General features: G+C 51.8%; 2 protein-coding genes across 2 annotated transcripts in view; both read left to right on the top strand.

Annotated features, from left to right (window-relative positions):
• LOC310966254 (uncharacterized protein) overlaps positions 1 to 12576 on the top strand; it is a gene marked incomplete at its 5' end in the record, with an annotated part of 20142 nt that extends 7566 nt beyond the window's left edge. The window contains 3 exons of the mRNA XM_083940833.1: positions 1613 to 1658; positions 7833 to 9306; positions 10883 to 12576. Of these exons, the coding sequence (XP_083796959.1) occupies positions 1613 to 1658; positions 7833 to 9306; positions 10883 to 11669 (2307 nt within the window). The 3' untranslated portion in view covers positions 11670 to 12576. The remainder of the gene's footprint in view (positions 1 to 1612; positions 1659 to 7832; positions 9307 to 10882) is intronic.
• Positions 12577 to 13933: 1357 nt separating this feature from the next.
• The window catches only part of rnf168 (ring finger protein 168), a 9677-nt gene continuing 6110 nt past the window's right edge, over positions 13934 to 17500 (top strand). The window contains exons 1-5 of the mRNA XM_083940830.1: positions 13934 to 14017; positions 14686 to 14946; positions 15345 to 15546; positions 15761 to 15831; positions 16853 to 17008. Coding sequence (XP_083796956.1) covers positions 14815 to 14946; positions 15345 to 15546; positions 15761 to 15831; positions 16853 to 17008 — 561 coding nt within the window. The 5' untranslated portion in view covers positions 13934 to 14017; positions 14686 to 14814. The remainder of the gene's footprint in view (positions 14018 to 14685; positions 14947 to 15344; positions 15547 to 15760; positions 15832 to 16852; positions 17009 to 17500) is intronic.

Genomic DNA, 17500 nt, shown 5'->3' with positions numbered 1-17500 from the left:
CTACAAAAGAGGGCGTGTTGGGCCCATTCAGGACTTCCTCAGAGTCCTTCCACCGCCCCATGACCTCATCAGCTGAGGGCACCAGCGTCCCGTCCTTACTGTGAACAGCTTGGACGGTTCCCCGTGTCCCCCTCCTGAGGTGCTGAATGGTGGTCCAGAAGCACCTCGGTGCCCCCCAAAGTCCTTCTCCAGGACTTGTGTGAACTCCTCCCACACCCGCTGCTTTGCCTCTGACCCAGCAGAGGCTGCAGCCCTTCAGACCTGTGGGGACCTCAGAACCACCTCCGGAGTCTTCTGGGAGACCAGATCCTGAAGGCCTCCTTCTTCAGGGGGACCCCTGACCCCCGGGGTCCACCACGGTGCTCCAGGGTCCCCGCCCCTTGAGGCCCCTGAGACCTTGAGGCCACAGCTCACCGCTGCAGCTTCAGCAGTGGAAGCTTTGAACATCGCCCGCTCCGGTTCGATGCCCCCAACCTCCACAGGGACGCCAGAAAAGCTCCTCCGGAGGTGTGAGGTGAAGGTCTCTGGGACAGGGGCCTCCTCCAGACGGTCCCAGTTCACCCGCACTACTGGTTTGGGTTTACCCGGTCTGTCCAGAACCTTCCCCGTCCTCTGACCCACTCATCCCCAGATGGTGATCAGCTGACAGCTCTGCCCCTCTCTTCACCCGAGTGTCCAAAACATCCGGCCTCAGATCAGATGAGACCATCACAGACTGGATCCTGGACCTTTGGCCTAGTGTGCTCTGGAACCAGGTCCACTTCTGAGCCTCCTTCTGTTCCAACATGGTGTTTGTTAAAGAGGATCCAGGACCAGCACACAAGTCTAACACCAGACGCTGGGGTTTAGATCAGGGAGGCCGTTCCTCCCAATCAGCCTCTCCAGGTGTCTCCATCGTTGCCCACGTGGGCGTTGAAGTCTCCCAGCAGGACTCTGGAGTCCCCTACTGGAGCCCCATGCAGGACTCCATTCAGGGTCTCCAAGAAGGCCCCAGACTCTGAACTGCTGTTCGCTGCATCTGCACCAACAACAGTCAGAGTCCCCCCCCCACCACCCGCAGGCGTAAGGAGGCCACCCTCTGGTCCACCGGGGTCAACTCCAACACCGCGGCGCTCAGCCGGGGGTTTGAGAGTCTCCCCACACCCGCCCGGCCCCTCACACCCTGGGCCCCTCCAGAGAAGACCAGGGTCCAGCCCCTATCCAGGAGCACGGGTCCAGATCCAGACTGTGTGTGGAGGTGAGCCCCCCCAGATCTAACTGGGAGCTCCACCTCCCTCACAAGCTCCGGCTCCTTCCCCCACAGAGAGGAGACGCTCCACGTCCCCAGAGCCTCTGCTGCCCGGGTCTGGACCCTCCAGGCCCCTCACCTCACTGCCCCCCGTGCAGCAGCGCCCCGACCCCAGCGTGCGCTTTAATGTTATACTTTATGGTATCAGAGCTCATTGTAGTCGATGTGACGTGTGTTGATGGTGACGGCCGAACATGACATCAGTCTTTTCCATGACTCATCACTTTTTATAAAAACAGTAAATGACTCTTAACGTCGAGTCTCTTTTATTAATAATGCTTCATTTAATAAAGTGTATCTAAGTTCTGCTGTTCATGTTTCCAGGGAACGTTTGAAGAGACGCTCAGTGAGAGTTCACCACCTGAGACAGGTAACACCTCTATCTACCACAACAACAACAACAACAACAACAATAACAATATAACAGGTAACACCTCTATCTACCACAACAACAACAACAATAATATAACAGGTAACACCTCTATCTACCACCACAACAACAACAACAACAACAATAACAATATAACAGGTAACACCTCTATCTACCACAACAACAACAACAACAACAATAATATAACAGGTAACACCTCTATCTACCACAACAACAACAACAACAACAATAACAATATAACAGGTAACACCTCTATCTACCACAACAACAACAACAACAACAACAATAATATAACAGGTAACACCTCTATCTACCACAACAACAACAACAACAACAACAACAATATAACAGGTAACACCTCTATCTACCACAACAACAACAACAATAACAATATAACAGGTAACACCTCTATCTACCACAACAACAACAACAACAATAACAATATAACAGGTAACACCTCTATCTACCACAACAACAACAATAACAACAACAATAATATAACAGGTAACACCTCTATCTACCACAACAACAACAACAACAACAATAATATAACAGGTAACACCTCTATCTACCACAACAACAACAACAATAACAACAACAACAACAATAATATAACAGGGGCCTGTTTCACAAAGCAGGTTTAGTGAAAACTCTGAGTATGTTAACCCTGAAATGAGGGAAACTCTGAGTTTTCCGTTTCACAAAGGGAGCTAACTCAAACCAGAGACAGAGGGGTAACTCTAGCCTGTTTCACAGAGAGAGCTAACTCAAACCAGAGACAGAGGGGTAGCTCTAGCCTGTTTCACAGAGAGAGCTAACTCAAACCAGAGACAGAGGGGTAACTCTAGCCTGTTTCACAGAGAGAGCTAACTCAAACCAGAGACAGAGGGGTAACTCTAGCCTGTTTCACAGAGAGAGCTAACTCAAACCAGAGACAGAGGGGTAACTCTAGCCTGTTTCACAGAGAGAGCTAACTCAAACCAGAGACAGAGGGGTAACTCTAGCCTGTTTCACAGAGAGAGCTAACTCAAACCAGAGACAGAGGGGTAACTCTAGCCTGTTTCACAGAGAGAGAGCTAACTCAAACCAGAGACAGAGGGGTAACTCTAGCCTGTTTCACAGAGAGAGCTAACTCAAACCAGAGACAGAGGGGTAACTCTAGCCTGTTTCACAGAGAGAGCTAACTCAAACCAGAGACAGAGGGGTAACTCTAGCCTGTTTCACAGAGAGAGCTAACTCAAACCAGAGACAGAGGGGTAACTCTAGCCTGTTTCACAGAGAGAGCTAACTCAAACCAGAGACAGAGGGGTAACTCTAGCCTGTTTCACAGAGAGAGCTAACTCAAACCAGAGACAGAGGGGTAACTCTAGCCTGTTTCACAGAGAGAGCTAACTCAAACCAGAGACAGAGGGGTAACTCTAGCCTGTTTCACAGAGAGAGCTAACTCAAACCAGAGACAGAGGGGTAGCTCTAGCCTGTTTCACAGAGAGAGCTAACTCAAACCAGAGACAGAGGGGTAACTCTAGCCTGTTTCACAGAGAGAGCTAACTCAAACCAGAGACAGAGGGGTAACTCTAGCCTGTTTCACAGAGAGAGCTAACTCAAACCAGAGACAGAGGGGTAACTCTAGCCTGTTTCACAGAGAGAGCTAACTCAAACCAGAGACAGAGGGGTAACTCTAGCCTGTTTCACAGAGAGAGCTAACTCAAACCAGAGACAGAGGGGTAACTCTAGCCTGTTTCACAGAGAGAGAGCTAACTCAAACCAGAGACAGAGGGGTAACTCTAGCCTGTTTCACAGAGAGAGCTAACTCAAACCAGAGACAGAGGGGTAACTCTAGCCTGTTTCACAGAGAGAGCTAACTCAAACCAGAGACAGAGGGGTAACTCTAGCCTGTTTCACAGAGAGAGCTAACTCAAACCAGAGACAGAGGGGTAACTCTAGCCTGTTTCACAGAGAGAGCTAACTCAAACCAGAGACAGAGGGGTAACTCTAGCCTGTTTCACAGAGAGAGCTAACTCAAACCAGAGACAGAGGGGTAACTCTAGCCTGTTTCACAGAGAGAGCTAACTCAAACCAGAGACAGAGGGGTAACTCTAGCCTGTTTCACAGAGAGAGCTAACTCAAACCAGAGACAGAGGGGTAACTCTAGCCTGTTTCACAGAGAGAGCTAACTCAAACCAGAGACAGAGGGGTAACTCTAGCCTGTTTCACAGAGAGAGCTAACTCAAACCAGAGACAGAGGGGTAACTCTAGCCTGTTTCACAGAGAGAGCTAACTCAAACCAGAGACAGAGGGGTAACTCTAGCCTGTTTCACAGAGAGAGAGCTAACTCAAACCAGAGACAGAGGGGTAACTCTAGCCTGTTTCACAGAGAGAGCTAACTCAAACCAGAGACAGAGGGGTAACTCTAGCCTGTTTCACAGAGAGAGCTAACTCAAACCAGAGACAGAGGGGTAACTCTAGCCTGTTTCACAGAGAGAGCTAACTCAAACCAGAGACAGAGGGGTAACTCTAGCCTGTTTCACAGAGAGAGCTAACTCAAACCAGAGACAGAGGGGTAACTCTAGCCTGTTTCACAGAGAGAGGTAACTCAAACCAGAGACAGAGGGGTAACTCTAGCCTGTTTCACAGAGAGAGAGCTAACTCAAACCAGAGACAGAGGGGTAACTCTAGCCTGTTTCACAGAGAGAGCTAACTCAAACCAGAGACAGAGGGGTAACTCTAGCCTGTTTCACAGAGAGAGCTAACTCAAACCAGAGACAGAGGGGTAACTCTAGCCTGTTTCACAGAGAGAGCTAACTCAAACCAGAGACAGAGGGGTAACTCTAGCCTGTTTCACAGAGAGAGCTAACTCAAACCAGAGACAGAGGGGTAACTCTAGCCTGTTTCACAGAGAGCGCTAACTCAAACCAGAGACAGAGGGGTGACTCTAGCCTGTTTCACAGAGAGAGCTAACTCAAACTAGAGACAGAGGGGTAACTCTAGCCTGTTTCACAGAGAGAGCTAACTCAAACCAGAGACAGAGGGGTAACTCTAGCCTGTTTCACAGAGAGAGCTAACTCAAACCAGAGACAGAGGGGTAACTCTAGCCTGTTTCACAGAGAGAGCTAACTCAAACCAGAGACAGAGGGGTAACTCTAGCCTGTTTCACAGAGAGAGGTAACTCAAACCAGAGACAGAGGGGTAACTCTAGCCTGTTTCACAGAGAGAGAGCTAACTCAAACCAGAGACAGAGGGGTAACTCTAGCCTGTTTCACAGAGAGAGCTAACTCAAACCAGAGACAGAGGGGTAACTCTAGCCTGTTTCACAAAGGGAGGTAACTCAAACTCTCGGTCAGTTACCATGGTAACATGCTCTCTGAAACTAACCTGGTCCAGGTTTTTCTCAGAAAACCTTGAGTTTCTCTCTGTCTCCGCCCTCTTTCAGCCACACACGGTGTTTCATTTCCTCATTCATTCAGTCAGCGGGCGAGTTTTGGCGAAGTATAGTTCTGCTATAGTTCCGTCTGTTTTTCAGAAAATCACTGCAAACATCAGACATTAGAAGTTATATGAGGTGGTGACTATTTCACTACCATGGCGTGTCCTTCTGATAACAATCCCGTGGATGAAGCTGCAGCATTACTGCGCAGATGATTAAATATTCGTCGGGAGATGATTATCAGACTATTGATTATAGATGTTCTTGCATTTCCAGGCAATTCTCTGTTTGAGCGGTACCGTTTCATGTCACAGCAGATATTCTGTGTTGCGCTGCGGTTTTTTGCAAACGGGAGTTTTTGTATACAACGTATAAAAGTCATTCAGTAGGCCTACAATAGAAGTTATATTAGGTGGTGAATATTTACACTACCATGGCGTGTCCTTCTGATAACGATCCCGTGAATGAAGGTGACGCATTTCGCAAAGAGAATTAAATATTGGTCGGGAGATGATTATAGACGTCCTTAATATGCTGCAGCCATAATTACAACATGAATGAAATGGATCTTTTGAGCAAGTTGAATGTATTTGACTCAGCGTTTCTAAATATAATCCCAGCTTTTCTTGCAATTCATAGGTTCAAAAGTGTGTGCTTTTAATTGGGTTACCGGTATATAAACTACTCCTATAGGTGGAAACAGCAGCCTTCTGATCCAGAATATCACCTATAATGCGAGGGGGCTGAATACGCACAACACCGTTTCATGTCACAGTCCATCTCACCCCTCCTTACATTTCCAACATTAACAACCAGACATGCTTTCATGTCACAGCAGATATTGTGTGTTGCGCTGCGTTTTCTTGCAAATGGGAGTTTTTTATACAACATTGATATGTTGTATAAAAAACAGCCACTTACGGTAATATTTACTTTACCATGTAAAACCTGCTCAAAATGAGGCGTCACCATGAGACTGTGCAGAGGTTTTACCTGTTTGAAAAATGTTTTTATGTTTCATCTTAAGCTGCGCTTCTCCCCCGCGGGGTTGCACTTAAATGAAATAAACTAATAGGCTCCCACTCATGCAGTTCCCCCTGTGATATTACTGTGATTGCAACAGGACTACATTTAAACTTATGCATTGAGCGTTGCCATGGTGATATTACTGTGATTACAACAGGACTACATTTAAACTTATGCACTGAGCGTTGCCATGGTGATATTACTGTGATTACAACTGGACTACATTTAAACTTATGCACTGAGCGTTGCCATGGTGATATTACTGTGATTGCAACAGGACTACATTTAAACTTATGCATTGAGCGTTGCCATGGTGATATTACTGTGATTACAACAGGACTACATTTAAACTTATGCACTGAGCGTTGCCATGGTGATATTACTGTGATTACAACTGGACTACATTTAAACTTATGCACTGAGCGTTGCCATGGTGATATTACTGTGATTGCAACTGGACTACATTTAAACTTATGCACTGAGCGTTGCCATGGTGATATTACTGTGATTGCAACTGGACTACATTTAAACTTATGCACTGAGCGTTGCCATGGTGATGTTACTGTGATTGCAACAGGACTACATTTAAACTTATGCACTGAGCGTTGCCATGGTGATATTACTGTGATTGCAACTGGACTACATTTAAACTTACGCACTGAGCGTTGCCATGGTGATGTTACTGTGATTGCAACAGGACTACATTTAAACTTATGCACTGAGCGTTGCCATGGTGATATTACTGTGATTGCAACAGGACTACATTTAAACTTATGCACTGAGCGTTGCCATGGTGATATTACTGTGATTGCAACTGGACTACATTTAAACTTACGCACTGAGCGTTGCCATGGTGATATTACTGTGATTGCAACAGGACTACATTTAAACTTACGCACTGACCCGAGCCGCAATGTCCTCCAGCACCGTCTCCCTCTCTTTTGCTGCTGCAGCGGTGTAAACCTGCTCAAACTCTCCGTATGAGCGCATTCATATTTCCAATTCCAGTTGTAGCGTAGCGCTTCGCTTCCCCGTTGCCATGGTGACTCGTCGAATCAGGGCTCCATTGATGCTGTCTTTTTTTACTTGTGGTGCACGCGCTTAACTCCAGGTCAAACTACTCTGAGTTGATCAACCTGACGCAAATCTGCTGTTCTGGAACCGAAAACTCAGAGTTTCCTATCTCAGAGTAGATCAACTCAGAGTTCAGGGTTAGACTCAGAGTTTCCTATCTCAGAGTAGATCAACTCAGAGTTCAGGGTTAAACTCAGAGTTTCCTATCTCAGAGTAGATCAACTCAGAGTTCAGGGTTAAACTCAGAGTTTCCTATCTCAGAGTAGATCAACTCAGAGTTCAGGGTTAAACTCAGAGTTTCCTATCTCAGAGTAGATCAACTCAGAGTTCAGGGTTAGACTCAGAGTTTCCTATCTCAGAGTAGATCAACTCAGAGTTCAGGGTTAAACTCAGAGTTTCCTATCTCAGAGTAGATCAACTCAGAGTTCAGGGTTAAACTCAGAGTTTCCTATCTCAGAGTAGATCAACTCAGAGTTCAGGGTTAGACTCAGAGTTTTTTGAACCTGCTTTGTGAAACAGGCCCCAGGTAACACCTCTATCTACCACAACAACAACAACAACAACAACAACAACAACAACAACAACAATAATAATATAACACGTGTCTGCGGTCTTTGTTTCCCTCATAGTGGAGCTGAAGGAGCAGCAGGTGCAGGAGCAGCAGCAGGAGCAGCAGCATCAGCAGCAGCAGGTGCAGGAGCAGGTGAAGGAGCAGCAGGAGCAGCAGCAGGAGCAGCAGCAGCAGCAGCAGGAGCAGCAGCAGCAGGTGCAGGAGCAGCAGCAGCAGCAGGTGCAGGAGCAGCAGCAGCAGGAGCAGCAGCAGGAGCAGCAGGAGCACCAGCAGCAGCAGCAGCAGGTGCAGGAGCAGCAGCAGCAGGAGCAGCAGCAGGATCAGCAGCAGCAGGTGCAGCAGCAGGAGGAGCAGCAGGTGCAGCAGCAGGATCAGCAGCAGCAGGAGCAGCAGGTGCAGCAGCAGGAGGAGCAGCAGCAGCAGCAGCAGCAGCAGCAGCAGCAGCAGCAGCAGGAGGAGCAGCAGCAGCAGGAGCAGCAGCAGCAGCAGCAGGAGCAGCAGCAGGAGGAGCAGGAGCAGCAGCAGCAGCAGGAGCAGCAGCAGGAGCAGCAGCAGCAGCAGCAGCAGCAGCAGCAGCAGCAGCAGCAGCAGGAGCAGGAGCAGCAGCAGCAGCAGCAGCAGCAGGAGCAGCAGCAGCAGCAGCAGCAGCAGCAGGTGCAGCAGCAGCAGCAGCAGCAGGAGCAGCAGCAGCAGCAGCAGCAGCAGCAGCAGCAGCAGCAGCAGCAGCAGGAGCAGCAGCAGCAGCAGCAGCAGCAGCAGGAGCAGCAGCAGCAGCAGCAGCAGCAGCAGGAGCAGGGCAGGAGGAGGCGCAGGGAGCTGTACAAAGAGAAGAGGTTCTTCTGTGAGCTGTGTAACAAAGGCTTCCATCAGAGGCACCAGCTGAGGAAACACGTGGCGTCCCACCTCAAACCGTTCCCCTGCAGCTGCTGCGACAAAGGTTTCTACAAGGCGTCGAGTCTGGAGCGGCACCAGCAGAGCCACCGCCTGCGGGAGGCGCAGGAGCACGACCCCGACCAGCTGCTGCGCTGCGACCGCTGCGACCGCACCTTCAGACAGCTGCGGCAGCTGCAGGTGCACCGGGCCACTCACCGGCTGGAGGACACGCCGCTCAAGTGCCACGTCTGCGACCGCACCTTCACCTCGGCCGGCGCGCTCAGGTACCACGAGGTGTCGCACGCCCAGGTCAAGCCCTTCATGTGTGACGTCTGCGGAAAAGGCTTCGTCAGGAAGAAGAGCCTCCACGAGCACCAGACGGTTCACACCGGCGCCCGGCCGTACCCCTGCCCCACCTGCGCCAAGAGCTTTTCCACCGCCAGCAACCTGCGCATCCACAAGAGGTCGCACTCCGAGGAGCGGCCGCACAAGTGCTGCCAGTGCGACAAGGCGTTCAAGTCCAAGATGGGCCTGCTGCAGCACCGCGTGGTCCACTCCGGCGAGAAGCCCTTCACCTGCCCCGTCTGCGGACTGAGCTTCGGCCTCAAGTACAACTTCCAGAGACACCTGCGCCTCCACAACGGCGAGAGGCCGTTCAAGTACGTGCACACGCCACTTTCAGCACGCCATAGACTCAGCACGCCATAGACTCAGCACGCCATAGACTCAGCACGCCATAGACTCAGCACGCCATAGACTCAGCACGCCATAGACTCAGCACGCCATAGAGTCAGCACGCCATAGAGTCAGCACGCCATAGAGTCAGCACGCCATAGAGTCAGCACGCCATATAGACTCAGCACGCCATAGACTCAGCACGCCATAGACTCAGCACGCCATAGAGTCAGCACGCCATAGAATCAGCACGCCATAGACTCATTACGCCACTTTCAGCACGCCATAGACTCAGCACGCCATAGACTCAGCACGCCATAGACTCAGCACGCCATAGAGTCAGCACGCCATAGTCTCAGCACGCCATAGAATCAGCACGCCATAGACTCAGCACGCCATAGACTCATTACGCCACTTTCAGCACGCCATAGACTCAGCACGCCATAGACTCAGCACGCCATAGACTCAGCACGCCATAGACTCAGCAAGCCATAGAGTCAGCACGCCATAGAGTCAGCACGCCATAGTCAGCACGCCATAGAATCAGCACGCCATAGACTCATTACGCCACTTTCAGCACGCCATAGACTCAGCACGCCATAGAGTCAGCACGCCATAGAGTCAGCACGCCATAGAGTCAGCACGCCATAGACTCAGCACGCCATAGACTCAGCACGCCATAGAGTCAGCACGCCATAGTCTCAGCACGCCATAGAATCAGCACGCCATAGACTCAGCACGCCATAGACTCATTACGCCACTTTCAGCACGCCATAGACTCAGCACGCCATAGACTCAGCACGCCATAGACTCAGCACGCCATAGACTCAGCAAGCCATAGAGTCAGCACGCCATAGAGTCAGCACGCCATAGAGTCAGCACGCCATAGAATCAGCACGCCATAGACTCATTACGCCACTTTCAGCACGCCATAGACTCAGCACGCCATAGACTCAGCACGCCATAGAGTCAGCACGCCATAGAGTCAGCACGCCATAGACTCAGCACGCCATAGACTCAGCACGCCATAGAATCAGCACGCCATAGACTCAGCACGCCATAGACTCAGCACGCCATAGACTCAGCACGCCATAGAGTCAGCACGCCATAGACTCAGCACGCCATAGAGTCAGCACGCCATAGACTCAGCACGCCATAGACTCAGCACGCCATAGACTCAGCACGCCATAGACTCAGCACGCCATAGACTCAGCACGCCATAGACTCAGCACGCCATAGAGTCAGCACGCCATAGACTCAGCACGCCATAGACTCAGCACGCCATAGACTCAGCACGCCATAGACTCAGCACGCCATAGAGTCAGCACGCCATAGAGTCAGCACGCCATAGAGTCAGCACGCCATAGAGTCAGCACGCCATAGACTCAGCACGCCATAGACTCAGCACGCCATAGACTCAGCACGCCATAGAGTCAGCACGCCAGACACAGGCCGATGCAGCGACTCACGGATCGGCAGATAAATCGATAATGAAAATACACATTTACATTTTTACCCAAAGCATCAAAGTTTGACGGCGTTTCCTTTTTCCCGCCTCAGGTGTGACAAATGTGGCGAGGGATTCACGGGGACCTGGGCGCTGAAGACCCACATGCTGGTTCACGGCGTGGAGAAGCCGTTCATGTGCGAACTCTGCGGCAAGACGTTCTTCTACAACTGTCAGCTGCAGAAGCACCAGCAGCTGGTTCACGCCGACCACGGCCGGCAGAAGGCGGGAGGCGCGGCGGGGAGGCGGAGGCCGAGCGGAGCGAAAGCCTTCAGCTGTAAGATCTGTCTGAAGAGCTTCAGCAGCAACGCCACGCTGAGGATGCACGAGAAGAGCCACGCCGAGAACAAAGAGTTCACCTGCGACACCTGCGGGAAGTCCTTCCACCTGCGCCACCTGTACCTGCACCACCTGCGGCAGCACAGCGGCGAGCGGCCGCACGTCTGCGGCGTCTGCGAGAAAGGCTTCCTGCTCATGTCGCAGCTGAAGAAGCACGAGCTCCTGCACACCGGCGTCAAACCTCACAAGTGCGAACAGTGCGGCAAAGAGTTCCGGACGCCGCAGAACTTCCACCGCCACCGGCTGGTCCACACCGGGGAGAAGCCGTACGAGTGCGGCGTGTGCGGCAGGAAGTTCAGGCAGTCCAACCAGCTCAAGTCTCACATGCAGATCCACACCGGCGTCAAGCTGTACTCCTGCGAGCGCTGCGGCCACGGCTTCTCCGACTCCCGGCGGCTGAAGAAACATCGCTGCGGCGACGAGCCGAGCTGCGAGTCTGGCGCCAAACGCAGGAAGCAGAAGAACGCGTTCACGTGGAGCGAAGGCTTCACGCCGCAATAAACAACCTGTAAACAACAATAAACAATAACTGGGTCAGGGTTAGCCGACGTGTTCTCTGTGTGGGCGGGGCTTAGCCTAGCGTAGCATCACGACTGGAAACACAGCTAACAGCTAGCTTAGCATTACGACTGGAAACAGAGCTAACAGCTAGCCTAGCTTAGCATCATGACTGGAAACAGAGCTAACATCTAGCTTAGCATCACGACTGGAAACAGAGCTAACAGCTAGCCTAGCTTAGCATCACGACTAGAAACAGAGCTAAAAGCTAGCCTAGCTTAGCATCATGACTAGAAACAGAGCTAACAGCTAGCCTAGCTTAGCATCACGACTAGAAACAGAGCTAACAGCTAGCCTAGCTTAGCATCAAGACTGGAAGCAGAGCTAACAGCTAGCCTAGCTTAGCATCACGACTAGAAGCAGAGCTAACAGCTAGCCTGGCTTAACATCAAGACTAGAAACAGAGCTAACATCTAGCCTAGCTTAGCATCAAGACTGGAAAAAGAGCTAACAGCTAGCCTAGCTTAGCATCAAGACTGCAAACAGAGCTAACATCTAGCCTAGCTTAGCATCAAGACTGCAAACAGAGCTAACAGCTAGCCTAGCTTAGGATCAAGACTGGAAAAAGAGCTAACAGCTAGCCTAGCTTAGCATCAAGACTGGAAACAGAGCTAGCAGCTAGCCTAGCTTAGCATCAAGACTGGAAACAGAGCTAGCAGCTAGCATAGCCGTGTGCAGAGATCACTGAACTTGTTTTTTATCTTTAAACGTTAAAATCAGAAACTTTATTTTTTAAACAGTTTGTTTCTAATGTTTTTTAACGTTGCTTCACTTCCTGTTTCACTTCCTGTTTCACTTCCTGTTTCACTTCCTGTTTCACTTCCTTATCACTTATCAATAAATATATTTAATATTCTGACGCTCGTCAACGTTTTTCAACGTTCTTCAGACGGTTTTTAAACTGCTGCCCCTGAGACCTGATCCTGGACCAGAGGCTGGAGCTGCTGCCCCTGAGACCTGATCCAGGACCAGAGGCTGGAGCTGCTGCCCCTGAGACCTGATCCAGGACCAGAGGCTGGAGCTGCTGCCCCTGAGACCTGATCCAGGACCAGAGGCTGGAGCTGCTGCCCCTGAGACCTGATCCAGGATCAGAGGCTGGAGCTGCTGCCCCTGAGACCTGATCCAGGACCAGAGGCTGGAGCTGCTGCCCCTGAGACCTGATCCAGGACCAGAGGCTGGAGCTGCTGCCCCTGAGACCTGATCCAGGACCAGAGGCTGGAGCTGCTGCCCCTGAGACCTGATCCAGGATCAGAGGCTGGAGCTGCTGCCCCTGAGACCTGATCCAGGACCAGAGGCTGGAGCTGCTGCCCCTGAGACCTGATCCAGGAGCAGAGGCTGGAGCTGCTGCCCCTGAGACCTGATCCAGGATCAGAGGCTGGAGCTGCTGCCCCTGAGACCTGATCCAGGAGCAGAGGCTGGAGCTGCTGAGACCTGATCCAGGATCAGAGGCTGGAGCTGCTGCCCCTGAGACCTGATCCAGGATCAGAGGCTAGAGCTGCTGCCCCTGAGACCTGATCCAGGATCAGAGGCTGGAGCTGCTGCCCCTGAGACCTGATCCAGGAGCAGAGGCTGGAGCTGCTGCCCCTGAGACCTGATCCAGGATCAGAGGCTGGAGCTGCTGCCCCTGAGACCTGATCCAGGACCAGAGGCTGGAGCTGCTGCCCCTGAGACCTGATCCAGGAGCAGAGGCTGGAGCTGCTGCCCCTGAGACCTGATCCAGGATCAGAGGCTGGAGCTGCTGCCCCTGAGACCTGATCCAGGAGCAGAGGCTGGAGCTGCTGAGACCTGATCCAGGATCAGAGGCTGGAGCTGCTGCTCCTGAGACCTGATCCAGGATCAGAGGCTGGAGCTGCTGCCCCTGAGACCTGATCCAGGACCAGAGGCTGGAGCTGGAGATTTTTATGATTTATGTTATTATTATTATTTATGGTGTTGTTGTAGTTGTTGTTATTGTTGTTGTTGTTGTAGTTGTTTTTGTTGTTGTTGTTGTTATTATTGTTGGTGTTGTTGTTGTTATTATTGTTGTTGTTGTAGTTGTTGTTGTTGTTGTTGTTGTTGTTGTTGTTGTTTTCTAAGATCATTCATGTTAAACTAGAGCGGATCCCGCGCATGCGCGTTCAGCAGGGGGCGGAATAAACCCACGCGCCAAAACACGGAAAACAACAGAAGAAGAAGAGGAAGTGCGTCACTGTGGAGTCTCGCGGGTACCGAAGGGGCTAACGGTTAGCACGCACGCACACACACACACGGCAGTTAGCCTGGGAGCTAACCAACAGGTGGACACGGCTCAGGTGAGTCAGCGCGTGCTTCTGTGACGTTAACTGTTTACACTTTATTAATGTTTTCATTGTTTTTACCTGAGGAGGCTTCAGCCCGAGCTAAGCTAGCTGCTAACGCTAGCTGCTAACTTCAGCCCGAGCTAAGCTAGCTGCTAACGCTAGCTGCTAACTTCAGCCCGAGCTAAGCTAGCTGCTAACGCTAGCTGCTAACTTCAGCCCGAGCTAAGCTAGCTGCTAACGCTAGCTGCTAACTTCAGCCCGAGCTAAGCTAGCTGCTAACGCTAGCTGCTAACTTCAGCCCGAGCTAAGCTAGCTGCTAACTTCAGCCCGAGCTAAGCTAGCTGCTAACTTTAACAGTTTGAGACCAAACCAGTGAAATACCGACATTTAATTATTGTTGTTGTTGTTGTTGTTGTTGTTGTTGTTGTTTTTCACTGTAACGTTCGTGTTTTTGTGTTAATTCAAACTTTCTATAAAAATATAAAATTAAACTTTATTACTGAAGACGAACGCGCACGTGCAACAGCTCCACAGATAAACAACAACAACAACAACAATAATAATAACAACAATAATAATTAAACCTGTTAAACTTGCTCTGAACATGAAAGTTCTTCAGTGTTTGATTATAAAATTACACATGTGTTTAATGTTTCTGTGACACACACACACACACACAGACACACACACACACACACACACACACAGACACACACACAGACACACACACACACACACACAGAGACACACACAGACACACACACACACAGACACACACACACAGACACACACAGACACACACAGAAGCGATGGCGCCGGGGTCGGACAGAGGGCGGAGGAGAGCGTCCACGTCTCGGTCTCTGGAGGACTGCTGCTGCCCCGTCTGCCTGGAGATCTACATGGAGCCGGTTACACTGCCCTGCACACACACCTTCTGCAAGGTAACACACACACACACACACACACCCTCTGCAAGGTAACACACACACACACACCTTCTGCAAGGTAACACACACACACACACACACACACACACACCTTCTGCAAGGTAACACACACACACACACACACACAAACCCTCTGCAAGGTAACACACACACACACACACACACCCTCTGCAAGGTAACACACACACACACACACCTTCTGCAAGGTAACACACACACACACACACCTTCTGCAAGGTAACACACACACACACACACACACACACCCTCTGCAAGGTAACACACACACACACACACACACACACACCCTCTGCAAGGTAACACACACACACACACACACCCTCTGCGAGTAAGTGCTAAACAGTAAATCTGTAATGAAACGGTGTTTTCAGGCGTGCTTCCTGGAGTCCGTGGATAAGGCGGCGCTCTGCTGTCCTCTGTGCAGGAGGCGAGTTTCCACGTGGGCGCGTCTGAACAGCAGAACCAACACGCTGGTGGACCAGCAGCTGTGGACCCACATCCAGACCCGCTTCCCTCTGCAGTGTCAGCGCCGCCTCAACGGACAGGACGCCATCGCCGAGGACGACCCAGGAGGTACCGACCCGCACAGACATCCCATAATACTGTGACCACAGACATCCCATAATACTGTGTGTGTGTGTGTGTGTGTGTGTGTGTGTGTGTGTGTGTGTGTGTGTGTGTGTGTGTGTGTGTGTGTGTGTGTGTGTGTGTGTGTGTGTGTGTGTGTGTGTGTGTGTGTGTGTGTGTGTGTGTGTGTGTGTGTGTGTGTGTGTGTGTGTGTGTTTAGTGTCGGTGTGTGTCCCCAGACTCTGTCAGCCTGGAGAGCTGAAGCAGGAATACGAGGACCAGGTCACCAGAGTGAGTTTCTGTATTTCAACAATTATCATTTAAAATGTGTCTGCGTGTGTAACCGCCGGTTGTCTGCGTGTAACCGCCGGTTGTCCGCGTGTAACCGCCGGTTGTCTGCGTGTAACCTCCGGTTGTCCGCGTGTAACCTCCGGTTGTCCGCGTGTAACCTCCGGTTGTCCGTGTCTAACCGCCGGTTGTCTGGGTGTGTAACCGCCGGTTGTCCGTGTGTAACCGCCGGTTGTCCGTGTGTAACCGCCGGTTGTCCGCGTGTAACCGCCGGTTGTCCGTGTGTAACCGCCGGTTGTCTGTGTGTAACCGCCGGTTGTCTGTGTGTAACCGCCGGTTGTCTGCGTGTAACCGCCGGTTGTCTGCGTGTAACCGCCGGTTGTCTGCGTGTAACCGCCGGTTGTCTGCGTGTAACCGCCGGTTGTCCGCGTGTGACCGCCGGTTGTCTGCGTGTAACCGCCGGTTGTCCGCGTGTAACCGCTGGTTGTCTGCGTGTAACCGCTGGTTGTCTGCGTGTAACCGCTGGTTGTCTGCGTGTAACCGCCGGTTGTCCGCGTGTAACCGCCGGTTGTCCGCGTGTGACCGCCGGTTGTCCGTGTGTAACCGCCGGTTGTCTGCGTGTAACCGCTGGTTGTCTGCGTGTAACCTCCGGTTGTCCGTGTGTAACCCCCGGTTGTCTGCGTGTAACCGCCGGTTGTCCGTGTGTAACCTCCGGTTGTCTGCGTGTAACCTCCGGTTGTCCGTGTGTAACCTCCGGTTGTCCGTGTGTAACCTCCGGTTGTCCGTGTGTAACCCCCGGTTGTCTGCGTGTAACCGCCGGTTGTCCGTGTGTAACCTCCGGTTGTCTGCGTGTAACCTCCGGTTGTCCGTGTGTAACCTCCGGTTGTCCGTGTGTAACCTCCGGTTGTCTGCGTGTAACCGCCGGTTGTCCGTGTGTAACCTCCGGTTGTTCGCGTGTAACCTCCGGTTGTCCGTGTGTAACCGCCGGTTGTCCGTGTGTAACCGCCGGTTGTCCGTGTGTCAGCTGACGGAGGAGCGGCGAGCTCTGGACGAGGAGGAGCGCAGAGCCAGTGAGGAGCTGATCCAGAAGCTGCTGCAGGAGGAGCAGCTGCTGCTGCAGGAGGAGACGAGGAGGCGCCAAGAGGACGAGAGGCTGGCACGCCGCCTCAGCACCCAGCTGGTGAGTCCACCAGGACCAGGACCAGGACCAGGAGACAGTTAGAGACCAGGACCAGGAGACAGTTAGAGACCAGGACCAGGACCAGGAGAGAGTTAGAGACCAGGACCAGGAGACAGTTAGAGACCAGGACCAGGAGAGGGTTAGAGACCAGGACCAGGAGACAGTTAGAGACCAGGACCAGGAGAGAGTTAGAGACCAGGAGAGAGTCAGAGACCAGGACCAGGAGAGAGTCAGAGACCAGGACCAGGAGAGAGTTAGAGACCAGGACCAGGAGAGAGTTAGAGACCAGGACCAGGAGAGAGTCAGAGACCAGGACCAGGAGAGAGTTAGAGACCAGGACCAGGAGAGAGTTAGAGACCAGGACCAGGAGAGAGTCAGAGACCAGGACCAGGAGAGAGTCAGAGACCAGGACCAGGAGAGAGTCAGAGACCAGGAGAGAGTCAGAGACCAGGACCAGGAGAGAGTTAGAGACCAGGACCAGGAGAGAGTCAG

Source organism: Echiichthys vipera, assembly GCF_963691815.1.
Source record: "Echiichthys vipera genome assembly, contig: SCAFFOLD_59, whole genome shotgun sequence".
NCBI lineage: Eukaryota > Metazoa > Chordata > Actinopteri > Perciformes > Trachinidae > Echiichthys > Echiichthys vipera.
Note: the sequence above shows the minus strand (reverse complement) of the source record. Positions and strands in the feature narration are given on the sequence as shown.